General features: G+C 41.9%; 1 protein-coding gene across 5 annotated transcripts in view; it reads right to left on the reverse strand.

The window, feature by feature from the left end:
- The window catches only part of CHD2 (chromodomain helicase DNA binding protein 2), a 73,986-nt gene extending 55,149 nt beyond the window's left edge, over positions 1 to 18,837 (reverse strand). For all 5 annotated transcript variants that reach the window (XM_063448872.1, XM_063448869.1, XM_063448870.1 and 2 more), the window contains exons 1-2: positions 18,306 to 18,837; positions 17,820 to 17,951 (exon numbers count right to left, since the gene is read on the reverse strand). In XM_063448872.1, the coding sequence (XP_063304942.1) occupies positions 17,820 to 17,884 (65 nt within the window). In that variant the 5' untranslated portion in view covers positions 17,885 to 17,951; positions 18,306 to 18,837. The remainder of the gene's footprint in view (positions 1 to 17,819; positions 17,952 to 18,305) is intronic.
- Positions 18,838 to 25,366: the final 6,529 nt, after the last annotated feature.

The following is a 25,366-nucleotide window of genomic DNA, read 5'->3' on the forward strand; positions in this document are numbered from 1 at the left end:
GAGGTGCTTCCTGGTGGCTTGGCAACCTTTGGTCACCTGATGCTGGACTCGCGCTCTGCATGAGGACAAAATCCCCCATAGGAAAGCATTGAGTAAACCCTTTTACATGGGGAGAGTCTAATACACTTGAGATGCATGTGTATTAGCCCACCCCTGCAGATGACGGAGGAGGCAGAGTGACGACCCAGCACCAAGGGACATCGGCAGTGGAATGGTTTAAGTTTTACAAGCACAAGTGAATTATAGGGCTAGAAATTCAACTTTGCATTATTAGCACTATAGTATCCCTTTTAACTTTCTTTGTTGCACATACTGTTTTATTTAGAATTTCTTCGCTCCTGCTACGTTTATAGCCTACTAGACCCTGTAGGAGCATCCTTTGTGTGATTTAAGTTCAATTTGCATAGCAGGATATGAAAACTTCTAAAGCAAGTTAACATCCATCTGATAAAAAGATTAATTATTATTTTTCCATGTAAGCTGTGTCCGTCAAAGCAACAAGTGATTTAACTCCAAATTTTAGCAGTGACACTGCAGGGTCATGGCTTATACACCAAAACTGCTTAATTATGCTAAAGTTGTATTAATGTCTACAGTATCCCTTTAATGTTACCCTATGGATATCAGGTATGTATGGGTGCTCTTAACTGTAACCTTTCAGAGGCAAGCCAAAAAGAGTGTCATGAATGCAAGGAATAATAAAAAAGATTTCAAAGTGTCTTTTACATGTTTAGTGTTAGGTATTTAAATTAGTGTTTTTACGATATAGTAGATGGCTAGTCTAGAAATTGGGGTTGCTGTACTTCTGAAACATCCAAGCATTGCTTCGCGTGCAAGGACTGTCACAATGACAGAACAAAATGTAAGGCCACACCAGATTGGTCACCTGGCACTGTTTCCTCTGATTGCAACCACATGAGAAAAACAACATATTCAGTTGATCAATACAGTGAAAGTGAAGGGAGAAAAGAAAAGTAAAACAAGGATTAGTTAGATTAAAAACAAAAGAAGGAAGGTATGTAGATGAGGATAAAGGTCTAGCTGACTGCCTCAATGAATATTTTTGTTCGGTATTTACAGATGAAAATGAAGGAAAGGGACCTCTGTTAACAAAAAGGATAAATGAGTCATTTATTACACGTGAGTTTACAGAGGAAGAGGTTCTATTTCAACTGTCAAAAGTAAAGACAAATAAGTCAATGGGACCTGATGGAATACACCCAAAGCTATTAAAAGAGCTTAGTGGTGTACTAGCAAAACCATTAACAGATTTATTTAACCAATCATTGAAAACAGGAGTAGTCCCAGAAGATTGGAAGTTAGCGAATGTTGTGCCCATTCACAAGAAAGGTAATAGGGAGGAGTTGGGCAACTATAGGCCAGTAAGCCTTACTTCAGTAGTGGGGAAAGTGATGGAAACCATGTTAAAGGATAGGATTGTTGAACATCTAAAAACACATGGATTTCAAGACCAGAGACAACATGGGTTTACTTCAGGGAGATCATGCCAAACTAATCTTATTGATTTTTTTGATTGGGTAACTAAAATTATAGATCAGGGTGGTGCAGTAGACATTGCTTACTTAGATTTCAGTAAGGCTTTTGACACTGTTGCACATAGAAGGCTTATCAATAAACTACAATCTTTGAGTTTGGATTCGAATATTGTTGAATGGGTAAGGCAGTGGCTGAGTGACAGGCAACAGAGGGTTGTAGTCAATGGAGTATATTCGAAGCTTGGGCTTGTCACCAGTGGGGTACCTCAGGGATCTGTACTTGGACCCATTCTCTTTAATATTTTTATTAGTGATATTGCAGAAGGTCTTGATGGTAAGGTGTGTCTTTTTGCGGATGATACTAAGATATGTAACAGGGTTGATGTTCCAGGAGGGATAAGCCAAATGGAAAATGATTTAGGTAAACTAGAAAAATGGTCAGAGTTGTGGCAACTGACATTTAATGTGGATAAGTGCAAGATAATGCATCTTGGACGTAAAAACCCAAGGGTAGAGTACAAAATATTTGATAGAGTCCTAACCTCAACATCTGAGGAAAGGGATTTAGGGGTGATTATTTCTGATGACTTAAAGGTAGGCAGACAATGTAATAGAGCAGCAGGAAATGCTAGCAGAATGCTTGGTTGTATAGGGAGAGGTATTAGCAGTAGAAAGAGGGAAGTGCTCATGCCATTGTACAGAACACTGGTGAGACCTCACTTGGAGTACTGTACACAGTACTGGAGACCCTATCTTCAGAAGGATATTGATACCTTAGAGAGAGTTCAAAGAAGGGCTACTAAACTGGTTCATGGATTGCAGGATAAAACTTACCAGGAAAGGTTGAAGGATCTTAACATGTATAGCTTGGAGGAAAGACGAGACAGGGGGGATATGATAGAAACATTTAAATACATAAAGGGAATCAACACAGTAAAGGAGGAGACTATATTTAAAAGAAGAAAAACTACCACAACAAGAGGACATAGTCTTAAATTAGAGGGACAAAGGTTTAAAAATAATACCAGGAAGTATTACTTTACTGAGAGGGTAGTGGATGCATGGAATAGCCTTCCAGCTGAAGTGGTAGAGGTTAACACAGTAAAGGAGTTTAAGCATGCGTGGGATAGGCATAAGGCTATCCTAACTATAAGATAAGGCCAGGGACTAATGAAAGTATTTAGAAAATTGGGCAGACTAGATGGGCCGAATGGTTCTTATCTGCCGTCACATTCTATGTTTCTATGTTTCTATGTTTCTATGTATACCTGACAAAATAAACATAAGATTTATTTCCAGAACATGTTAGTTGCCTGAATTTATTTTTTTCTCCAGTCATGCATCTTCAAATCCGGGTAGGATTCCAAAACTTGTAGTATTTGTGTTTGCCATTTAAATCCAGCTGAGCGTCATAAAAGAATACAATTTAACAGGGGGCGTGGCCTGGAAGCCGTCGGAGATGGCCGCTTAACTTCGGAGCTCCGACCCGCGCAGCATTGTAAGCAGCACTAAACGCCGCAATACTCTCCCGATGGGGCGCACCAAACGGGCAGACACCCACCAGACCCCCAGGAGACCGCTGAACAGCCCGCACGCCGGTTCCCTGGACGGCTACCTGCAAACACCGAGCAGCCAGCCACGCGGCGCACAAGGCCCCAAAATGGCCGACGGCCAGTGCTCACCGCCGGAGACGGAACCCCATGCGCTATCCCTAGCGGACATAAGAGCCGATATCAGGGCCCTTACTGCAACCATGAAGGACGACCTCAAAAGTACCTCGGACACGCTCCATGAGGCAATTAGAGCGGAGGTCGCCATCTTAGGAAACGAATTGGCAGCGCAAGGTAACCGCATTCAAGCCCTGGAGGCCTCAGAACAGGCAATGTCTAGCCGCATAGAAGCAAATAACCTAGCCATTACCCGACAGGGGACTATCCTTCTGCACCTTAGAAGACAAGCTGAAGATCTGGATAACAGAGGGCGCAGATCTAATATAAGAGTTCGCAACCTCCCTGAATCCAACGGAGAGGAAGACGTAGAGGCTATACTCACTGCCCTCTTCAAAGGTATATTAGGCCCGGATGCACCGCAACATATCCTATTCGACAGAGCTCACAGGGCCACAAGACCGAGAAACATTGACAATTCTCCCAGAGACATTATTTGCTGCCTGCGTGAATTCAAAATAAAAGAACTGATAATGTCCAAGGCCCGCTCCAAACAGTCCTGGCCGTTTCAAGGCTCAGAAGTGGCCCTCTACCAGGAGCTGTCACCCCTCACTCTTGAGGCCCGCAGGGCACTCCGGCCGGTAACCAAACTTCTGAGGAGCCGCAACATCCCCTATAAATGGGGCTTCCCCTTTAGCTTACTGGCCCGCCATGATAACGAATGGTTCCCGATCCGGTGGCCTGAGGAAGTGCCGATATTCCTAAGGCGACTAGGCCTGCCGCCTACGGAGGTAGAAGACTGGATCCTGAGGCCGACAGAACCACGCCCTGGCCCGATGGCACAAAGACTTGCACGACGCCGCAGAGAGGAATCGCCGCACAGACCGCCGGCGCACCGGCCACGCAACCCGGCCCAGCAGGCTGACTAACGAATTGGCACTGAAGTGGACGACCTGGCGTCTCCCCCGGCTGGTAGGAAAGGGGCATCCTTGCGACTGAGAACGTGACAGCTAAGTACATTTATGTTATTATACTGACAAGTATTGACTTTGACCCGAGACTATTGACTTTACTCGCCTAAACCACACGCTACAGATGCTGGCATGGACTGACTCCCTGCGGACTGTTGCCACCCACCCGACGACATCTCCCTCACCTGAAGTGGTCAGGGGCACTTACGCACCACCGAGACATTGACAGTTTGGCACTATTGAATGGAAGGGGAGGGATCCTAGACGCTTCTTGGGAGGGGGGGAGAAAGTTGGGGAATGGGACCTTGCCGCTTAATACTGTAGTGACACTGCACCCGGATCACCGCCAAACTGGGGGTACAACCCGAAGCTACTCCAGGCTCTACTGGAGGACTGAGAATGTGGGGGGGGGGAATCGGGGTAATGTTGAATGTTGACAGGGAAAACTGCTTGAAGCGGGTGGGAGAGGACGAAAATGTGTAATGATGGGAAAGATGGTTGTATAACACGGGGCCCACTGAGCACTGTACTTAGCACAGGAAAGTCTAGGGATCACTAGATAAGACAGGTACCATATATGGAGTTGTAACCCAGTGAAACCCCGGACACACATCCCTGACTTAGCTTAAACGCCTCAACCACCCAACTCTTAACGCGGACTACCCCACACTTCAGACCGCACTCGCACTGCAGAGACAGGCACCCAGGAATCACGCCCATTGTCACTGACCGACGCCTAGAAGACGCACCCCACCACCATGACGACGATGAACTGTAACGACCTGCGCTTAACCTACAACTAACCTGACTGACTCTGACTTGCCCGATGCCACCTGAGAGCTGACTGGTTATGAGACTCTGCAGAGCCTGGACCACCGGACGGGGGAGACTCTACTAACGCAATTTTAGATAGTGCTGACCCAGACCCAAAGGGAGAGTACATAACCGCTAGTAACACCAGCAACAAAGTGCACACGAAACGCTATATTTTCAGCGGGACAGGTAATCCACCTGAGACTTCCAGACACACCCGCAAACCACTTCGACTTGGCGTAGGCCACGACCCGAACCAAGCCCGTGTAAACCAGAACCACTGAGGGGGCCACAGCCGCGGCTACTCCGGTACATACCGTGTAGTGGTACGGCTCTGGACACCCACCCAGTTACACGGGACCACATCCTATACAGAAGGGTCCACCAACACCTACTACATAAGTTGGTATACACACACACACAGACACACCCTACATAACTGCCACACACACACCCCCACCACCACACACGACTAATCACCCACACACACTCCAGGGGACAACCAAACACAGGTAGACACACAAGCGCCTACAGAGACACACTCGCAGACGTTTTACGACTGTGACGCTGTGTCACGAGGGACCTCATACCCATAGCGCTCTAACTCTTCGCTGGACGCCCCGGGGGGTGCTCACCTGGCCCCCCGCCCCCCCCCTCCTGCCTCTCTCTCCCCCCTCTGTGCTCTCCCTCCTTCCCCTTGCTCCCGTTCTTTCTCCCTGCCGCCCTACGGCGACTGATCCGGCAGGCCCCGGCCCCGTTCCCGCACACAAGAGGGGGAGACCCCTGGCTGGAGTCACGGAGTGGACCGCTTACAGCTGACCAACGAGTGGGACACGACAATGGCCTACTCTCCGGCACCCCTGATCATTACGACGCAGAACTGCAGGGGCCTCAACACCCCTGAAAAGAGATCACACCTCTTGAGAACCCTCAAGAGACAACACGTTTCGTTTGCTCTCCTGCAGGAGACTCACCTGAGGGTGGAGGCAAACTCGCTGCTCAAGAACCGACACTACCCACTAAACTTCTATAGCAATCACCCCACAATGCGAAAAACGGGGACAGCTATCCTGATCGCAGCTAACCTCCAGTTCGTGCCCACAGACCATCTGTCGGATGGCGATGGCAGATACGTCTTCGTTAAAGGACTCCTGGCGGGTAGGACGTATACAGTAGCGAACATATACACCCCGAACTCGGGACAAGCCAGCTTCCTCCGCAGGACACTGAGAAAGTTAGCCAACTTCACGGAAGGAGTGCTGATAATGGGAGGCGACCTCAACGTCCCATTAGATCCTCTGGTCGATACATCCATGGGACGGAGTAGTGTCCCTGACTCAGCCCTGCAAACTATTCGAAGATCCCTCAGAGCGCTTCGCCTGACAGACGCGTGGAGGGCGCTCCATCCTACAGACCGGGACTACACCTATTACTCCACGCTACACCATAGGTATTCCCGGATCGACTACTTATGCGTACAACAGGAAGGACTCACATTCCTCCGAAAGGCTGACATCCTCTCGACCCCCTGGTCGGACCACAGTGAAGTGAGGATAGAACTGGAATCACCACTTTACCGCCCAGCTAGGATGACTTGGAGACTCAATGACACCTTACTCCAAGATGTACCGTCGAGAACGTTGATCGCGGATCACATTCGTCGATACTTCGAGGAGAACTCCACAGAGGACGTTTCAGACATGACCATCTGGGAGGCGCACAAAAGTGTTCTGAGGGGCCACCTCATCAGAATGGCCACGCAAAAAAAGAGGGAGGCAGGCACACAGATTAAAGACCTCACCAGACAGATAGCAGACCTGGAACAGATGCATAAAAGAACCCAACACGACCCAACTTACCGTGAGCTGACCCTGAAAAGGAAACAACTCACAGACATCCTGGAACGTAATCACATGAGACAAGTGCAACGCTCAAAGGCACTCTTTTACACGCACGCTAACAAGGGGGGCAAACTTCTCGCCCAAATGCTCAGGGGACCGCAGAAGCAGGCGCAAGTACACACCCTGCGCACTAGACAGGGCAAGCTTACACAATTCCCAGATGATATCGCCAACGAATTCAGGGTGTACTACTCACAACTATACAACACCCCTGCAACAGATGGTGACACCAGTACCGCACAGAAGAGAATTGACACCACCAATTACCTACAAGAGTTCAACCCAGACGCCCTCACCCCGGAAGAAGCGGAGGGTCTTGAAGCGCCCATCACTGAGGGGGAACTTAAGCTGGCCCTAAAATCGGCAAAAAACGGTAAGACACCGGGCCCGGACGGGTTCCCGGTGGAATACTACAAAAAATTTAGCGATGACCTAATACCGAGACTAGTAAAAGCCCTTAACAACCTACGTGATGGAGCTTCCTTTCATAAGGAATCCCTGGCGGCGACGATCACAGTGATACCTAAACCGGGGAAGAACACGGAACAGGTGGGTAACTACCGCCCAATCTCCCTCATCAACACCGACATAAAACTCTTCTCGAAGATACTCTCCCTCCGTCTGCAGGCCTTCATGCCTAGACTAGTCCACCCTGATCAGACAGGCTTCATCCCGGGCAGAGAAGCCAGAGATAGTACGCTCCGGCTCTTCATGCTACAACACCTGGCGAAACACCTACAGAAGAAGCTACTTTTACTATCCACGGATGCGGAAAAAGCATTTGACAGGGTGAACTGGCACTTCATGATGGAGACACTGAGGAGGGTCGGTGTCGGAGAGGGAATGATGACCTGGATCCAGACGCTGTACCATCAACCTAATGCCAGAGTCAGGGTGAATGGAGCCCTCACGGACAGTTTCGAGATTCGGAACGGAACCAGGCAAGGGTGCCCACTCTCGCCACTTCTGTTCGCACTCACCCTGGAACCGTTCCTCGACAAAATCCGCAACAACCCCCGGATCCTGGGCCTTACGCATAAGACTCAGGAACACAAGGTAGCCGCCTACGCGGATGATATGCTGTTCTTCTTAGCCGAACCCCTTGAGTCGCTCCCACTACTTATGAGCGAATTCAGGTTATATGGTACACTATCGGGGCTAAAGCTCAACCTGCCCAAATGCGAGGTCTTGAATGTGACGGTCAGGGGAGAGGAATGCGCCACCCTGCAACACCAGTTTCCGTTCCACTGGTGCACGGAATATATGACATATCTCGGGCTCCGGGTCACACCTGAAGCTAGAGATATATACGCACAAAACTACAAACCCCTCCTGACAGACATCCTTGACGACCTTAAGAGATGGAACCTCAACCACATCTCCTGGCAAGGTCGTATAGCAGTCATTAAAATGAACATCCTACCGAGGATATTATATAAGTTCCACACCATACCTCGCACAATCCCACCGGCATTCTTTAAAACCCTCCGCCCAGCGTTCCTCAGATACATATGGAAGGGAGAGAGAGCCAGGATCAAACATGACACACTCTGCCTTCCCAAACCGTGGGGAGGACTGGCCCTGCCGAACCTCCACAAGTACTACCAAGCCACGGTTCTACAACGCATCAGAGACTTGCACTTGGCGTCCCCTCACAAACGGTGGACCTCCTTAAGCCGGGAATTAGCGGACAACCACTTACACCTCTTCCTATGGTACAAGGAAGCAGACGCTAAGAAGGACCTCGGGGAGGACTCGCCAATCACCCAGACTCTTAGGACATGGACCCGACCGAGACAAACTTCCTATATCTCACCTACCCCGAGCCCCCTGATCCCCATTGCCCATAACACTTACATAGGCGACGGAATACCGCCTCCAGCATGGCCGCTACCAAACCAAGACGGATTCATACCACTACATATGGCGATCACAGACAGGGGGATGAAGACGCTACAGGACATATCGGAAATAGAGAGACCCACGTTGATGCACCAATTTCATTATGCCCAACTTAAACACTTCTATCACAACTTGCCGCATAGAACTAGACTGCACAGGGACTTAACGTGGTTTGAACAGTTATGCTTCCAGACACCCGAGGCGGAAGGTACAGTCTCCACAATGTACCAGCGACTGGCGACAGGAGAGAGGGAAAGGAAAGATACCTTCAAGAGGCGCTGGGAAGACGCACTGGACAGAGAATACACAGAAAGTCAATGGGAGCAAGTACTATTGCTGCAACATAAGAGCTCTTCTAGCTCACAATACCAGGAGACGAACTACAAGTTGCTATCTCACTGGTACCGCACCCCATCTCTGCTACACCGAATCAGCCCAGAAATTCCAAACACATGCTGGAGATGCGAGACTGAGACCGGGACCCTCCAACATATCTGGTGGGAATGCGACGGTATTAAGCCATACTGGGTGAATGTTGGAGACGAAATACGAAAGATACTAGGCGAACCTCAGAACCTGACGGCAGACCTAGTCCTACTGCACCACACGGACAAATCGCTCTCAGCTTATAGAAAGTCGATCCTTCGACACCTCTTGAACGCGGCGAAGACACTGATACCACTGCTCTGGAAGAAGACGCACCCGCCGACGATCGGACAATGGAGACGTAAAGTGGACGACATCCAAAAAGCTGAATCCATAATAGCCAACCTGCTGGGCAAACAAGAAAAGCATGCAGATCAATGGGGACCCTGGTTCCTCTACCGCTCGCAACACACAGATGATGACTGAAGGGATGTGGGAATACGGGGCCCGGGCTTGCCTGATACAACTTCCCTACCTCCCCACTGATCTGCCATATCCTCGCCAGGGGCCGGGGGACAGGTGGGCAAGGACCCCGGTGTGACCGGAGCGGAGACCTCGCCACGGGTGGGAATGGATATTCGGGGGACGGGGTTAAGGGAACGCTATCAGCGCACAGAGTAACCAGAATTGCATGCAACGCGTGTAGGGAGATAACAATTTTCTTATAATATAGAATACACACACACTGACAACCGATGCAACACAAGAGAGACTGACACCACACGGAGCCGCACGGGGGAGGGCGGGCGGATGGAGAGACAAGGAGAGGTACATCTGGGACGCACACCACACCTACCACCACATGCACATACCAGCACCTATGACCACCTAAATTGACACCCACACATACACCCGAAGCAAGACTGGCCCAGAGATGACTCCCCAGACGCTGGGTACCTTAGCAGACAGATGGATAGCGGGAACATACTGGCTATGGACCACAGGGAACGCATGACCCGACAGCTACCACTTAGATGGCAGGGACGAATAGGGGAGCAGGGGGTCCACAGACGCTACTCTAGCCCCGCTCTCTACAATGGACACCCTGGTACCAGCAGCACTCATGAACAAACCACTGGTGAGCCATATCAACTCCCAAACGCAGAACTACCTCAAGGCACCACATGATTCCCACCGACGGCTACCGGGGAGGGGGTTGGGGGAGCGGATGCCTCATGCACCCAAGAGAACACATGGTAATTGGACCGTGACAGCTAACCCCTGACCCAGCCTAGTAGTAAACTGTGTCCTGTACTGCCATTCCCACCACAACTGCAACCTGATACCTACCAACCCAAGCTCAAGTAGGGATATATAGGCCCATACTCGAAATGCTGGACCCACTCTCCGAGCTCCGAACCAAGTCTTGCACCTAACATCATTAGACCCTGGTGTATGTTAAGGGTGGATAGGTCGCTAAACAGACACCTAGAGTATGTATCTCTCGACACATCCCTCTGTGAAAAGCTATGGATATTACGCTCAATGGCCCCACTTGTCACTTCCAATGGCTCTCCCCGAGATCTGAGTGGCCGCACACGGGGGGTGGGGGGGGGGGGGGGGGGGGGGAGGTATGGGGGGAGGGAAAACAGAAAACAGAATGTTAACATGTTGACAGTTAATGATGATAATTAACGTTAATTAATGATGATATGCTCGTGTTCAGAGGTGACCTGCGTGTCGCCTCAATTGGAAAGATAACTAACAGTTTTTGCATGTTACCGTTGATGTTTTGATCGCCGGGACCTGCGTGTCCCACTTAATGTCTACTCAAAATTGACTAACTGAACATAACATCTCAATAAACACATATTTACAAAAAAAATACAATTTAACAGAATAAATTTGATAAACCTGAAAACATATGAACGGTAGACAAGAAGTGCAAAGAAAAATTATTTTATTTCAGGCGGGGGGGAGAAACTAAATTGCTAATTAAGAGTGATAACGCTACATAAACACACACACACACACACGTCAGTGAATGGACGGATTGCCATTGTTACAAACAAGTCAACATATTAAGGGTGGCGAATGTTCTTTGCGGATCACTGCAAAACGTTTTATTAGTGTGGTTGAATCATATTTTAAACTTCTAAAAATAGACAATGCTTACACTCATCACTCCTTTGCGCTATTCCACTGACCCATCCACTCATTATCTGAACAGCTTACTATTATCACAATGTAAATTCCCTCTTTACAAGTTTACAAATTCTCCCACCAATCTCAACATTCAGTCCGATATTATATACAGCCAACCACCATTCTGATTGGTACACTGCATGTTACTCAGTAACGCACCATTATTTATACCCAGTTTTGACACTGCAATGGTAAGCTAGTGAGCAGATAGATCAAAAACGACCTGTATTGGTATGAGATGTTTTTCATGCAATTCAAGGGACATTACAAGTACCTAGATCACTTCATCCCAATCATTTAATCCTGGTGAAGTGCCCCTGACGGTTTGGTCCCGCAATGTAAAATATTGCTGTTTTAGAGACACGCAGCTGTCTTCAAATTGCAGGACAAAATACACATACAGTGGCTGTCACCCACTAGGTAGTACCTCTACGTCCAGAACCAAGTGAAACTTTATTCTTGATGTTCCACCATCCTCACGCACTGCACAAGGACGTTCTCTCGGTACAATACAGAGAGCTCTGATGTGAAAAGCTTTTGATCGGCGGATTAAAGCAATTGCCGTGAGCGAGCATGACATCAGTTGAGGAGGATCGAGCTGCAGAGAAAAGGCGGTCTTGGCACTGGATTACAGGCGTATAAAGATTAAATTGAGTTTTTTTTTTGTTTTTTTTTTTAAAGGGACTATGTAATCTAAAAGACCTTACTAAATATTTGAACAAAACCAAACATACATGAGAGAGAGAGATTGAGTTTTGGGATCACACAGTGCTCCTTTAACTTGATGTATCTTGTTTTTGTCCAACATATTTTACGGACTATACTAGAGACATTTTAATCTGTGTACGTATATGATGCAGACCAACTTATTTTGTGTGGATGGAAAATTTTTGACCGATTTTGAGTAGTTTTAATTTTAAATAAAGTGGCACTGTCACCCCTCCTTAAAAATGTGTATTTCATAAAGACAGAATCTTTATGAAGCACTCTTATTGACTGTTGGCATTTCACTGAAATTTCAATACCGAGACAAAGTAGGGACTTACTGTCTCTGTACATTATCTACGTCTGACACTTCTAAACACAGGGCGGAGCTACCGCCGTCTAGAATGTCAATGCCTCCTGCCTTCACCAGTGATGGTTGCAGACATGAAAATGGTGGGGCAAATGAGAGACAGGTGCATCTTTGAATGGCCCCTGAACCCCCCTTCTCACTCTCAGCTCCAGCGCAGAGGTTTTGCAATGAGAAGCTTTTGGTTGGTGTACTCCCTAGCACAGAATGAAAGGTATGTTGGTGTAAGAGCAGAGGGCTTGCCTGAGGCTTTTGCAAGCTGTGCTTTCATATACATCAAAAGAAAGCAAGCAGAAAAAGGTGCATGCAGTTTTGGGGGTACATATACTAAATTGTTTAAAAAAAAATTTCAATGAAGTGTTCCGTAGAATATATAATCCATCCAACAAATGTTCTATACATATTAAAAAAAAAAAAAAACACATTCCAATCACTTCTGAATGGGAATCAGAAAAGCTTGATTAAACACAAAAACATAACCACTACAGCCTGATGTCCTAAACACTTCCTATAAAAAGTCACCTAATATTTAAACTTCCTTTATTGTAAATTCTAGAATCTGTTATTTCCTGCTCTGTTAATAACTTGCTAGACCCTGCAAGGGCCTCCTGTATGTAATTAAAGGTTAATTTACAGAGCAGTACATAAAAATGTTTAAAGTTACAACTGAATGGAAATTAAGCCATTTTGTTTTCATACAGAGGTGTGATGAGGGCTGCATAAACGCTGCACAAAAGCGATTTAACTCCTAATTGGCAGTCAATTGAGCAGACACACTAAAGAGGTATGAGTTACTCACCAAAACGGCTTCATCAAGCTAAAGTTGTTTGGTGACTATAGCGTACCTTTAATGTTCACAGTAATGTGTCTAAATTACAGTAATTGTACTTAGAAATCTGTGTGTGCAAAAAAAAAAAAAAATTACATTGATCAAATAACTGTCAGAAGTTCAGGAAGTCAATTGAACTTTTCCATTATTGTATCACAAACTATGTTCATTTTTTTTTTTTTTTTTTTTTTTTTTATCTTTGAGAATATTTGTGTAGAACTATAAGCTTGTCTACCAGTAGATTGTTGTATAACAGGACCACTGATATCACAAAAAACAGGTACTGCCCCATGGTTAAAAGGAACCAGGAATGTCAGACACCATGTTACCTTCAAGGGTTAAACCATTTTTTTTTTTAGCAGTTAACCCCAATAATGGTTGAAGCCTCCTGTGGATCTGTAAGTGCCTGCTGCATTAGCTGAACCCTCTCAGCTAATCAGCGAAGCCCTGTACCAAAGGAGGAGATGATTGGCACACAGCAAATTAGGTATATGTGGTATATCTAGGTTGCTGACTTTTACATATGTTGAATTTAAAGTGACTTACTGCTTTTTACAACATGTCTGGGTTATAAACTGTAAAATTTACTTTTGATAGTGGAAAAGTGTTCAGATATGTCATACACTACAAAAGTGCAATACGCTTACCTACATTTCCCAATCTGGTAAAATATGGATTTTGTGATATATGTGCATCGAGAATAGCATGGTGAAATTGAGCAACCTAAATTCCAAAATTGAGATTAACCCCTTAAGGACCAAACTTCTGGAATAAAAGGGAATCATGACGTGTCAGACACGTCATGTGTCCTTAAGGGGTTAAACTCAGAAACCCAGCATACCCTATTTTGTAAATGTTTACTTTTTAAACAGTATTGCCCTGATAACATGGTTACAAACGTGCACAGTTTACAATTACAGACTATTTACTTACAGATTAGTAAAATTTTTGCATAAACTTATTTCTTATTCAACACAATTACTTGGGTATAATCAAAAGCAGGGTTGTTTACAAAAAAAAAAAAAAACTAATTTAAAAAGGAGTTAATCAGGCCTTATCATCATTCACCAGGTAAATAATTATTTTCTTTTGTGGCAATATTTATAAAACCCTTTCAGTGGCCTATGGGATTCCAGTAGTAGGAGCCTGCACACAGATAACATTAAAGGATTACTAGCGTTAGGAATACAAATGTGTAATACCAACAACTATATATAGTGCCTTAGTCACAGTTTAGGTGACCGAGTTTCTGCTGCCAAGGTTATAAAGATAGTTTCACTTACCTTTTCTCCCTTGCAGCTCCACCTATTTGACTGATATCAAGATTGATTCTCAGCCAATCTAATGCTTTCCAATAGGATCTCTGAGACCATCTGATTGAAAAGTGGAGTTTTATTCCACTATGTCACATAAGCACCTCTACTAAAGATTCTAAAACCTGTAATTAACATATGTTTTCAGCAGAAGGTTTAAAACAGGAGGGTCACAATCTTGTAACAAAATTGACTAAAATGCATGCACATATATGAAATTATGATTGTTCATTCAAACCTAGTCAAGATTTGGCCATAGGCACATTCCAAAACAAATATACTCCCAATGTCACTATTTCACACAAATTGCAGTTGCTTTACAAATGCAAAATCTAATTAACATGAAAATTACCAACACTGGCTCTTGGTAAATGATATGCATATAGACGGACACAATTTAAATACAAGAGGCAAACCGTAAAGAATCCTTATTTGAATGCAATTGTATTATAAAGGGAAAGGCAAATTGTGCAATTAAGATGTCAGCACTGAGACTGAACACCAGATAGCCAGTTCTGATTTGTTGTTTTAAAATAAAATAAAAAATAAAAAAATACATGTTTCAGTGGGGAGTGGAGGTCAAGATCTGTAAACACCACCACTAAAATGTCTAAGAACTTTAAAATTCTTAATTTAATTGATTTTGTTTCTAGTTGAAAATATTAGAAATGTAGGATTTTCTGTTAAATATTACTTTATAATCATGTTCCGTGGGTTTTGAAACCCGGAGGCTGATTTGTATATAAAATGTTATACACACAACCACCCTAAAAGTAAAAGCTTCAGTATCACTCCCCTCCTCCCTCTCAGTTGCAGCTACAGAGAGAAAGAGGGAAAAAAATGAACAGAAGGGCTGTTTCCAGCTGGCTTAGCAAGCTGTGGCTTATTGCCAAGAGAAGGAGAGGCTTGTAATCTATTCTCCAGCTGACATCACATGAGGGCTGGATCTCCCAGCAAGGCTGACTCCCCCTGTTACCAAGGGAGATGACGGCCAATCAGATCTACAGCAAACACAAAATGGCCTTTGAACTTTTGGAAAGCAACTTCCTCCTCCTGCCTGTGTTCAGAACACAGTGTATCACAGAATGTCAGCTAGCTTTTGCAGCACAAAGAGAAAGCCATTTTGTGACTGAGACAGAGCCCATAAACACATTGAATGTCAAGCTTTTTCTTATGGTTTTACAAAGTATAATTACCACGAGTACAATTAATGCAATGTGATATAAGCAGAGTTCTATGCTGACTTTATAATTCTTGCATTTCCCCCCCTAACTATATTAAAAAAATATGTAACAGCAGCAGCTGCTATTTACTTGAAGCATTTTTCATAAAATGGCTGCCACAGAAGCTCTATGTGATGGAATAGAGGTTGCACAGCTAAAGGCAATAATAGGGTTAAATTATCTCAAAATGTGTACTCTAATAATACAATTATATACTATATTAAAAGAAGCAACCTCATTCATTAAACTACACACACATAAAAAGCAAACAAAATTACACTTGTGTGAACAGTGCATATTGATATATTTATAAAGAATATAAGAGGCTTTACATACAAGCTTGCATGTACTGAGGTTTAACACGATATAAGTAAAGACATGTAATTATCCCTAAATCACCCCAAACAAATTAAAGACAGGTCAATGCCTACAAAGTTCAAAACACTTTAATCCAAGGCTGGGTAAAGTGCTACAGTTTATCGAGTAACCCAATTTAAAACGGTATTTATTTTATCTACATCTAATCACTGTATTGAGAGATATTTAACACATACAATGTGGTATGACGTTTCACAGCAACTTACGGATTTATTTAGACATGTAAAAGTCCCATACAACAATATTTAGATTGTAAGATCCTAGGAGCAGTCTATTCCAAATCAGTCTGCAATTTTCTAACTGTAACCCCCCCCCAATATATGTAAACAGTATTCATACATGTGTTAGTACTAAGTGAAACACAAATTCTAAAAAACACGTTTACCCCATTTTAATTCAGTGTGTTTGCAGAACTTCATAGATGGTTTGCCTGCCACAAGGCAACAGGAAATGAACCTTTAGAATAGTGTGAGATTCTTTCAAAGAAAGGAAGAGAAGCAAATCGTAAAAATATACAGCTCCAAAAACCTACCACATGAACCACACCATGTGTCACTTTAAAATAGCTTTGTTTTTCTCCTTTTCAAATACTGACTACATTTAAAAACAACAAAATATAGTTAAGAGCCTGCACCAACAGAAAGACTATATCAAGATATTATTTAATAAGCAAGTATAACAAAAGGAGTACCGAGTTCAAACAAGGCCTAATTAAAAGAAATCCCCCTCCCCCCCCAAAAAGTGTGACATTTCATAATGTTGCAAACAACTAACACTCACATAAAACCTCAAAGAGACAAACATCTCACCCAGGAACTTTTTTTTTTTTTTACAAGAAGGTTCATATGCAAGTAAAATGATTATTAAACTATTTAAAATAAAGATGCATGCACAAAAATATTACTATATGCATATTCTACTGCATTTGTGTTTACACACACATTTTATTGCAGTGTCATATTTAAAATGTTTAACATGTCCTTTAAAAGTGAACCTTAATATGAAAACTAAAAATGTATGTTACAATATCACAAAATAACAAAAAAATATTGAATAAAAATGTCTCTAAAATAAAAACACGAAATATCAAGTTTAGCAAAATAATTACAAAATACATATAACTACAGCTAAGTTTCAATAAACAACTTAAAACACAAGCTATATTTAGTAATAGAGAGTAGTTTTCAATACCTTGATAGTGTTTACACTCCACACCCATTAAACTTATTAGATTAGCGAATAGCACTAAATTTACATCGAGGCTTTTCTCTGGCCCAGTGTGTGAAATAAAAAAGACTTAAGGAATCCCAAGAAATTATGCCTATAACGAAAATGGTGCAATGCAGTAGCTACTAAAACCACAAGGTCATCCTTCTTTCATTTTAAAAAGAAAACCTGAAATATATGTATTTTAAGCTAAAAGGAGGTAATGCTGAGAGCCAGTAACTGCCTAGGGTGACAGGCACATTTTGCCTGCTATATGGGCCCTTCGGTTTTTTCATCCAACTTTCGGAAATTACAGTAAAAAAACAGGGTGTGGCAATCGAGGAATCTCAAGGTCAGAACTGGAAATAAAAGCTATGAAATGATTAAAAATTAAAAGTAGGATGGTAGGTAGCACCAATGTTATTGAAACAGTGTATCAAGACTGGAAAATAACCAAGAAAAAGTTACAAATCATACCTCGATGCATTGCTGTGGGGAGATCCGTCTTCGTCTTCCACGTTTTTATCTTTATTTCTCATCATCTTGATTCCCTTTAATATTGGAGACAGGTGGCAGACTGGCCTTTGAAGTGGTATGCCCAGGTATTTGCTGTCAAAAGTTGAAAGAAAGGTAATATCTCCGAAGCTAAAGTCATGGTTCGTATATAGGAGGCTCCCGGCAGTACGATCGCTGCGATTACATTGAGAACAAAGCAAGACAAAGCAGAACCCCAATAAAACGTAAAAAAACAAGCACTTTTAACCCCCCAAATCACAGTATACATGGATCGGATGTGCCATCCAACAGTGGAAAGTTTGTTAGTGTCACCTCGTCGAAATCTAAAATCACATAATTTACTGTGGCGTCATCACATGGCAAAGACGACGAAAAAAATAAAACAAAACTGAAAATAATTAAAACAAAAATGTTTAAAATAAAAAAAAAAAGTATTTGTAATCTCACCTGATCAGTCCATGGATCGAACCCGGAATGGAATCCCTGTATTCCAAGAGAACGTTAAAACGGTGAAAACGAAATAAAATAATTATTTCGAGGTAAAAAGTAAAAGATCGGAGGCAATATCAATTGATATTAAAGGGGTTATTGCTTATGGGGCGATAGGAGGGCTGATTGGGAAGAGGGGAGGAAGGGCTGATCAGAGCGAACAAAAATGGAGGTGCGCCATGAGCTGGGAAAACAACGAGCAGACTCCTCGGCTCCTTCTCTCCTGCGGAGATCGGAGAAACGGCACAAAATATCCTCAAAATCCAGGGGTACCCTACTATTCCCCGAGAATCATAGGCAGTGTATCCGTAATGGGCTCCCCCCAGGGGATCTAGCAAAGTTGCAGAAAGTTGAAGTGCAGGAAGCAAACAGAGAGCTGAGTGCGCTCTCTAAGGCACAGCCGCCATCTCTAGCTCCTTCCCAGCTCTGAGCTGTGCTTGTGATTGACACTCTCTACATTTACCCCACAACTCAGGTGATGTACTAAAGACCCACCCCTTTATTTCCACCATAATGAAAGAGGACTTGGGAAGGGTCAGGGTGCGATAACCCCCCATTAAGATGGATACCTAGGGCACCAAAAGTGCAATTGAAGATGCCCCCTCCTCGCATGAACAGGGGGATGCCACCCTTTGAAAGCCAGAATAAAATGATCTTTTGTCCTTAATGCTTTGGTAAATGCTGCAGTCATTGGAATATATCACTTCCTTTTTGGACAGGAAGTTGTTCAACAGAATGCCATTTTGTGATGTATAGGATTGTAAGCAACATGGAGTGAACATTAAATCTTGGAAGTCATGGGTGGTGAAAAGAAGGGGCAGATGAGGCTTTTAGACCACATGAATACAGTTTGTAGGTTGTGGATGGAATATATTTTAAATTATTTACCTTTAGTAATTCGAACATAAGGATCATATCCACTTGGGAATGAATATGTACACTGGATTTAAATGCATAGAGGGAAGTTTATAAATTGACTCTTCAGCGCCTCCCTTGTGTTTGGATAAAAATATGTATCTATACAGGGTCATCCAAGAGCTACACCAAGTGTACAAAATGTAGTTGCAGGTTTTCACTGTATTGTTGACGGAGTTTAGATACCCAAAATATATTTTCTAATAAAATATGTAGGTTCACTGTTACAAATGTGTACCCACAGTGTATGTTGAAAACCAAATCCATTACTCAACGACTACCCCATTTCAAGATGTGACCAAGACAGCACAATGTATGGTGCATAGGTATGGAACCATGCATGTATTGTAAAGTTCAAAATGGAGGTCAATAAGCGGTCCTGCTTTCCATAAATTCCACGTGATTGGTATGGCGTCGTGTGTAGGTTGCAGCAATCATAGATTGCATAAAAAAAAAAAAATTGTAGATATAGTGGTTTGTTGTGATCATCACATACCAAATAGGTCCTACCATTTTTAACACAACAGCCTGCAGTGGGAAGGAGATCACAACATATTATAGGTCGCTTTGGAACCGCTATTAAGCTGGAAGAACACCATGAACACAAACTGCACCTGACGTTATGGTTATGTGGAATTCCTGTAATAAAATGCCATAAATGAACACCTAACAAGGGCTGTTAAGGAATAAATAAAAATAACTCACGGTATGCATAACCCACAAATCATTGTTAACCATTTTTTGAGGGCTCCAATGACCACCCTTATTGGGTAGTTTAACAAAAAAAAAAAAACGACAAGATAATTATGGGATAGTGGTCTTGCTTCAAAATACTCAAATATCAATTCATGGTTTAAAGATCCCCCACCCCAAATAAGACACCCTGAAACATTTAGGGCATTTATACTGCCATAAAGACCCTTAATATGGTTTTCCTATAAATCCACAGAAGATTAGAGATATCAAAATGCTCTTTTCCATTTATATACTCTGCCACACTGCTCTTAAGGACAAAACATCACAACTGAATTCTGAAAGTCCACATGGTGGTACAGAACAGTAATTTTGTTGGTATACCACAGATTACATATTAAGAAAAATTGTAAAAAAATCAATAAGCCATTTAGGAGAAATAAAAATGCGTTTATTAAACAAGTAAAATTTATTTTGACAATTTAGATGGTGAAAAGCATACATATTTGCATAACCACTCTCCCAACAAACAGTTTATACATACGTTGACATTGTTTTTAAGTCACTTAGGCAAACCTAATATTTTTAACTAAGCAAGGTAAAGTTAGTTTAAGTACATTGGAATTACCACTTGGAGATCCATCAATGGGATGCCCATTTTTTTTTTTTTTTTTTTTTTTTTTTAAGTTCATCACAAATGTAAAAACAGATGGTATTTTTTATTTTAAATTGCATCAAACAATTTAAACACTCAGAGACAAACAAAATAAATACAAACATGCAACACCGAAAATGTGGTGGTAGCTGCCAGATTCTGTATTTTATAGTCACCACCTAGCTTTCCACTGGGCAGGAAACGGTTTTGAACCCTTTGATGATAATGTGCCCAGCATCTTTTTTTAATTGGGTGGAGGGGGCACCCTGTTAAACATTACTTTAAAATTATCAAGATAATATCCAGTTATCTTGCAATGGGAGAATTCTTATGAGGACACCGCCATTTTACAGAAACCGATTCATTGGGTTTTTGGCATCATTAAATACATTTCAAATTGACTCTTCTTGAACAAGTAACTGAATTTACTCCAATCCATAGGCTCCAAATGATACAGAACAGCCATCGTTTTCATCTGTTGAATCCATTTCAGTAGTCCAAGGACTGAGGTCTTTAAGAAAAAAAATTAGAAAAAACACCCATTGGAATGTGGATAGGATCCTTGCACATAATTAACCATCATGACTTATTAAAAAACAGTCTCATAAATCACATTATAACAGGTTATCTAAGGTGTACATGACTACACACGTATCAATGTTCGGATTCCAAATCTATGGTACTCCTTTGCAAAAACACATTTTATTTCCTCCACAGAACATTAATTTTGCAAATTACGGCACCATTTGCTCTACATATATGTCCCATTGTGGGGTTTGGAATTGTAGCCCAAAATGCCAGAAAAAAAAAAAAAAAAAAATTGTGGCAGAAATGAAACATTTTCAAGAGACACTTGAAATTCACAAGAGTATATCCCAATTAGCAACATCGTACAAACATCCAGATTACATTAAGTGAGGTAGGGTGTACATCACCAACAATGCCAAGTACAAATGCACTAAAATAGGCAATGATTAAGAGGACTTTGAGACTACATTCATAAGACAAGGCCATTCTATGAGAAGGGGTTGGAGGAAAAAAACCACAAAAAAAAACCAAAAAAAAAACAAAACACAAATTTAACAGCATTGTTAGAAAACCCTTAAAAACCAAAAACTATTTTATGACAGCCACTCAAGACTACTAAAAAATTGCAACAGAATCTTCAAAAAGTTTAAGAATAACCCCACCTCACCTATTCAGTACATGATAGTAAAGTGTGAATACACACAATGGACTTTGGAAAACCAAGTAAAAGAACTCAAAATTACAAATTCCTCAAAATATAAAATTTGGTCGCCAGAAACATGCACAATTGTTTTTTTTGTTTTTTTTGGTGGGGAGGGGAAAACGACTAAGAAAAAAAACACAAACACGTTACAGGCAACATAAAGGAGTCAGTCCACACAGAACTAATGAATTGTTAGGTCAATAATAAACCCGCCTCCCTCCCCCAACCCCCCTCCAAAAAAATAAAATAAAACGAGCTTCTCAAAATACATTAGGACCAATTTTTGTGTACTCGGTAAAGCAAAATAAAGCAGTGTCTAGTTGTGAAATACTCAAAATATGTCTTCCTACAAAAAAAAACCAAAAAACCTTCAAGCCAGAAGCATACCACAGAGATTAATATTTCCAAAATAAATTCTTGTACAAAATTTAAGCTCTGGATATCACCAGTCTTATGAACATAAAATATATGGAAATTAGAATAGGTTTACTGCATCACTATAGGGTAAACTAAAGATCATCCATAATGGCACACTATTTACATTGAAATAGGCCATAGGTTATATTCCACAGAGAAGCCATTAAGCACAATACAAAAACATTTTATGGAGTTCTGCGCACTGCAAGACCAATAATTATATATTGCTTAGAAGCTTAAACAAAGGGAAGCTTTGCAAGGCCTAAAGTTTGGTCTGCACAATGACCAGGACAGCGGTGTGAAACCTTCAGCACTCCAGATGTAGTTCACAAACATGTCCCATAACACTGGCAAAGCATCAGGAGAGATTTAGTCCAAACAAATATGTAATGCTGAAGGTTGCCTACCCCGGCCTAGAACAGGTTCCCTATAAAGCAACATCAACAAGAAATAAATAACCCACCACAAGAAACTATGCATACTGGTATAAAACTGTACATGCTCTATACAAATGGCCACCGTCTACTATCTTTGGGTTTCTCCAATCAAAAGCAAATTCAGATACATATGAAGAAACTGATACTTGCGTTTCAGGACCAGGTTAAAAACACAAGAATTTTAATAGCATCTGACTGATGTCTAAAAGAGGCAACCACTGAGCCTTCAAGTTGCATGCTGTGTGGGTTTAGGATTACAATACATCTAGCCTAAATGCTTCTAATATACCCATATACTAACTCAGTCTTATTAGGTATAATAAAATACAATTCTAGCAAAAGCAAAAAAAGTTCAAAAAATGTGGCAAACCAGACTCATACAACGTAAAGGCAATACGGAAGGCTAGAGTGCCAACCCAAACACATAGCTGATGCATTCTAGGAGAAGCTTTAATTGGAGGAGTGCTTTGTATACTATTGACCTCTTCAGGGTGCTCTTTAATACATTTTTAAGTTAATTTAAAATTACAGCTAGAACATTGCGCGCACACACCCTAAATGTAGGAACAGAGCGCGTGCGTGAAAAAAATGCCACATTAAAGATCTAAACTACCGTAAATCAGAATTTTTTTTTTTTAATGTCATCCAATAACAGTTAACCACAGCATTAAGAAAACACATGCACACACATTTTTGCTTTAATATTTAAATACACCGGGAATGTGTTGAGCACTTCACTTGGTAAACCAGGTCTTGATATGCATATTTAAAGTTTTTTGTTTTTTAATTAAACTGTCCAGTCAGGATTTTTATTGGTATGTTTACCTACACTTTAATTTTTCAGGATTCACAACAACTTAATTGTTAAACTAAACATGTAGCTCTACGCCTCTTAATCCTAAAAACGAGCAGGTCAATTTTAGCTCCCTGTCAACCCAGCCTTTTGCCTTTGGTAATCAGCATTGAAAAAGGAGAAACAGAAACAAAGGTTTGTTTCTCATATGTATTACTTGCAGTTATTGTGATTTTAGGCGATTTTTAATTCTTTATTCAGTGGAGTCATTTCTAGACAGATGATGGTTCCCCTTGAACAAGGTTGTTATTAAAATAGTTTTAATTTCAAGTATTAATAAAATGTTTCTTTTGGCTTTGTATACTTTAAATAAAAATCAAAAGCTCTGCTTTAGCATCAGCCTTGAACTCCAGAAAATTGGTCAGGTTCAATTATCATGAATTTTTTATGTTACTTTAAAGTAAAACTAGTGGCAGGAGTTCTGGGTGACAGACCAGGAGGACGTGCAGCATAGCCCAAAAACCTGGAAGTGCCTCTAGTGGAAGAGGCAACCCTAAATAAAATAAAAAAAAAAAAAAAAAAAAAAACACATAAAAAGTAATTATTGCAGTTTATCAAAAACTGCTATAATAACCTTTGCAGGTTTATGAGACGTGGGAAAGTGCATCCAGAGCACTTAAATTTGCTGAAGCGGTCTGGGTGCCTATAGTGTCCCATATACATGTAATGCAGATCCTTTCAATCACAACCATCAACAATTAAACAGTTGCAGTGAAGACTACAGACGTATAACCTGTTTGGAGATACATTTTAGAAAAATTTCACCTTTAAAAAGAAACCGCAGCATAGCAGTTATCTACAAGGAATATGCAACTACTAACCAGGGCATTTTGGAAAGGGGTAGATCAATCTTACAACATCTCCCAGGGCATAAAATGCAAGTCATGTGCTACTAACTAGGCCTTAAAGGGACACTATAGTAACCAAAACTACAGCTTATTATATTTGTTCTGATTAGATAATCAGTCCCTTAAATCTATAAATTGCACAGCACTGGGAAAAAAAAAAAAAACTTTAATAGTGAATGTTCTATAGTTTAGGCAAAGGCTTATTTGGCATAGTTCAGTGACCCATTAGTTTCTCACTTTCCCTAACGAATACATAAACAGAAGTTCTTAAGAGATTTTATTTTCTCACAGCACCCTTACAGAATAACAATGTCATGTATATTCTCCATTTCATTCTAGATGAACTGCTGATAAACTAGTAGTTATTGACGTGGGTAAGGGGGGAGAGAATTAATTTACACACAATTAGCTTTGATTCTCAGGGAAAAAAAAAAAAAGTTAACCCCTTAAGGACCAAACTTCTGGAATAAAAGGGAATTATGACATGTAACACGTTATGTGTCCTTAAGGGGTTAAAATATAAAAATTAAAAAGTTGGTTGAACAATGGGAAACATTGCTGTATGGAAAAGGTGAGGTTTGCATTTAGAGATTTCAATAAAGCCACTAGAGTAACTTTCCACCTTACGTCCTGTTTCAGAAGGAATTTTTTTTTACTATTGTTTACATAAAAGGAAATCACAGGAATACATAGATGGGGTGATTTGCATTTCTCACAAACAATCCGTTTACATCATTGAAGGGGACCCATGCAGGGGTCAGCAGCGTATTATACATCATTACATAACAGTTGTAAATCGTTGTGGTTAACGGTCAGGTACCTACTGCCAAAGAGTTGAGTATTGCTCGAAAAAGTATGTGTATTGACCTAGGGGGTATTGCCAAAACGATAAGTGATGCCCGGGTCTCTAGTGCTGGTGTCACTTTACAATACTGTGGTGGTAAACATCATGTAGTACATTATGAACCAT

This window comes from Pelobates fuscus, chromosome 3, assembly GCF_036172605.1.
Source record: "Pelobates fuscus isolate aPelFus1 chromosome 3, aPelFus1.pri, whole genome shotgun sequence".
NCBI classification, from domain to species: domain Eukaryota; kingdom Metazoa; phylum Chordata; class Amphibia; order Anura; family Pelobatidae; genus Pelobates; species Pelobates fuscus.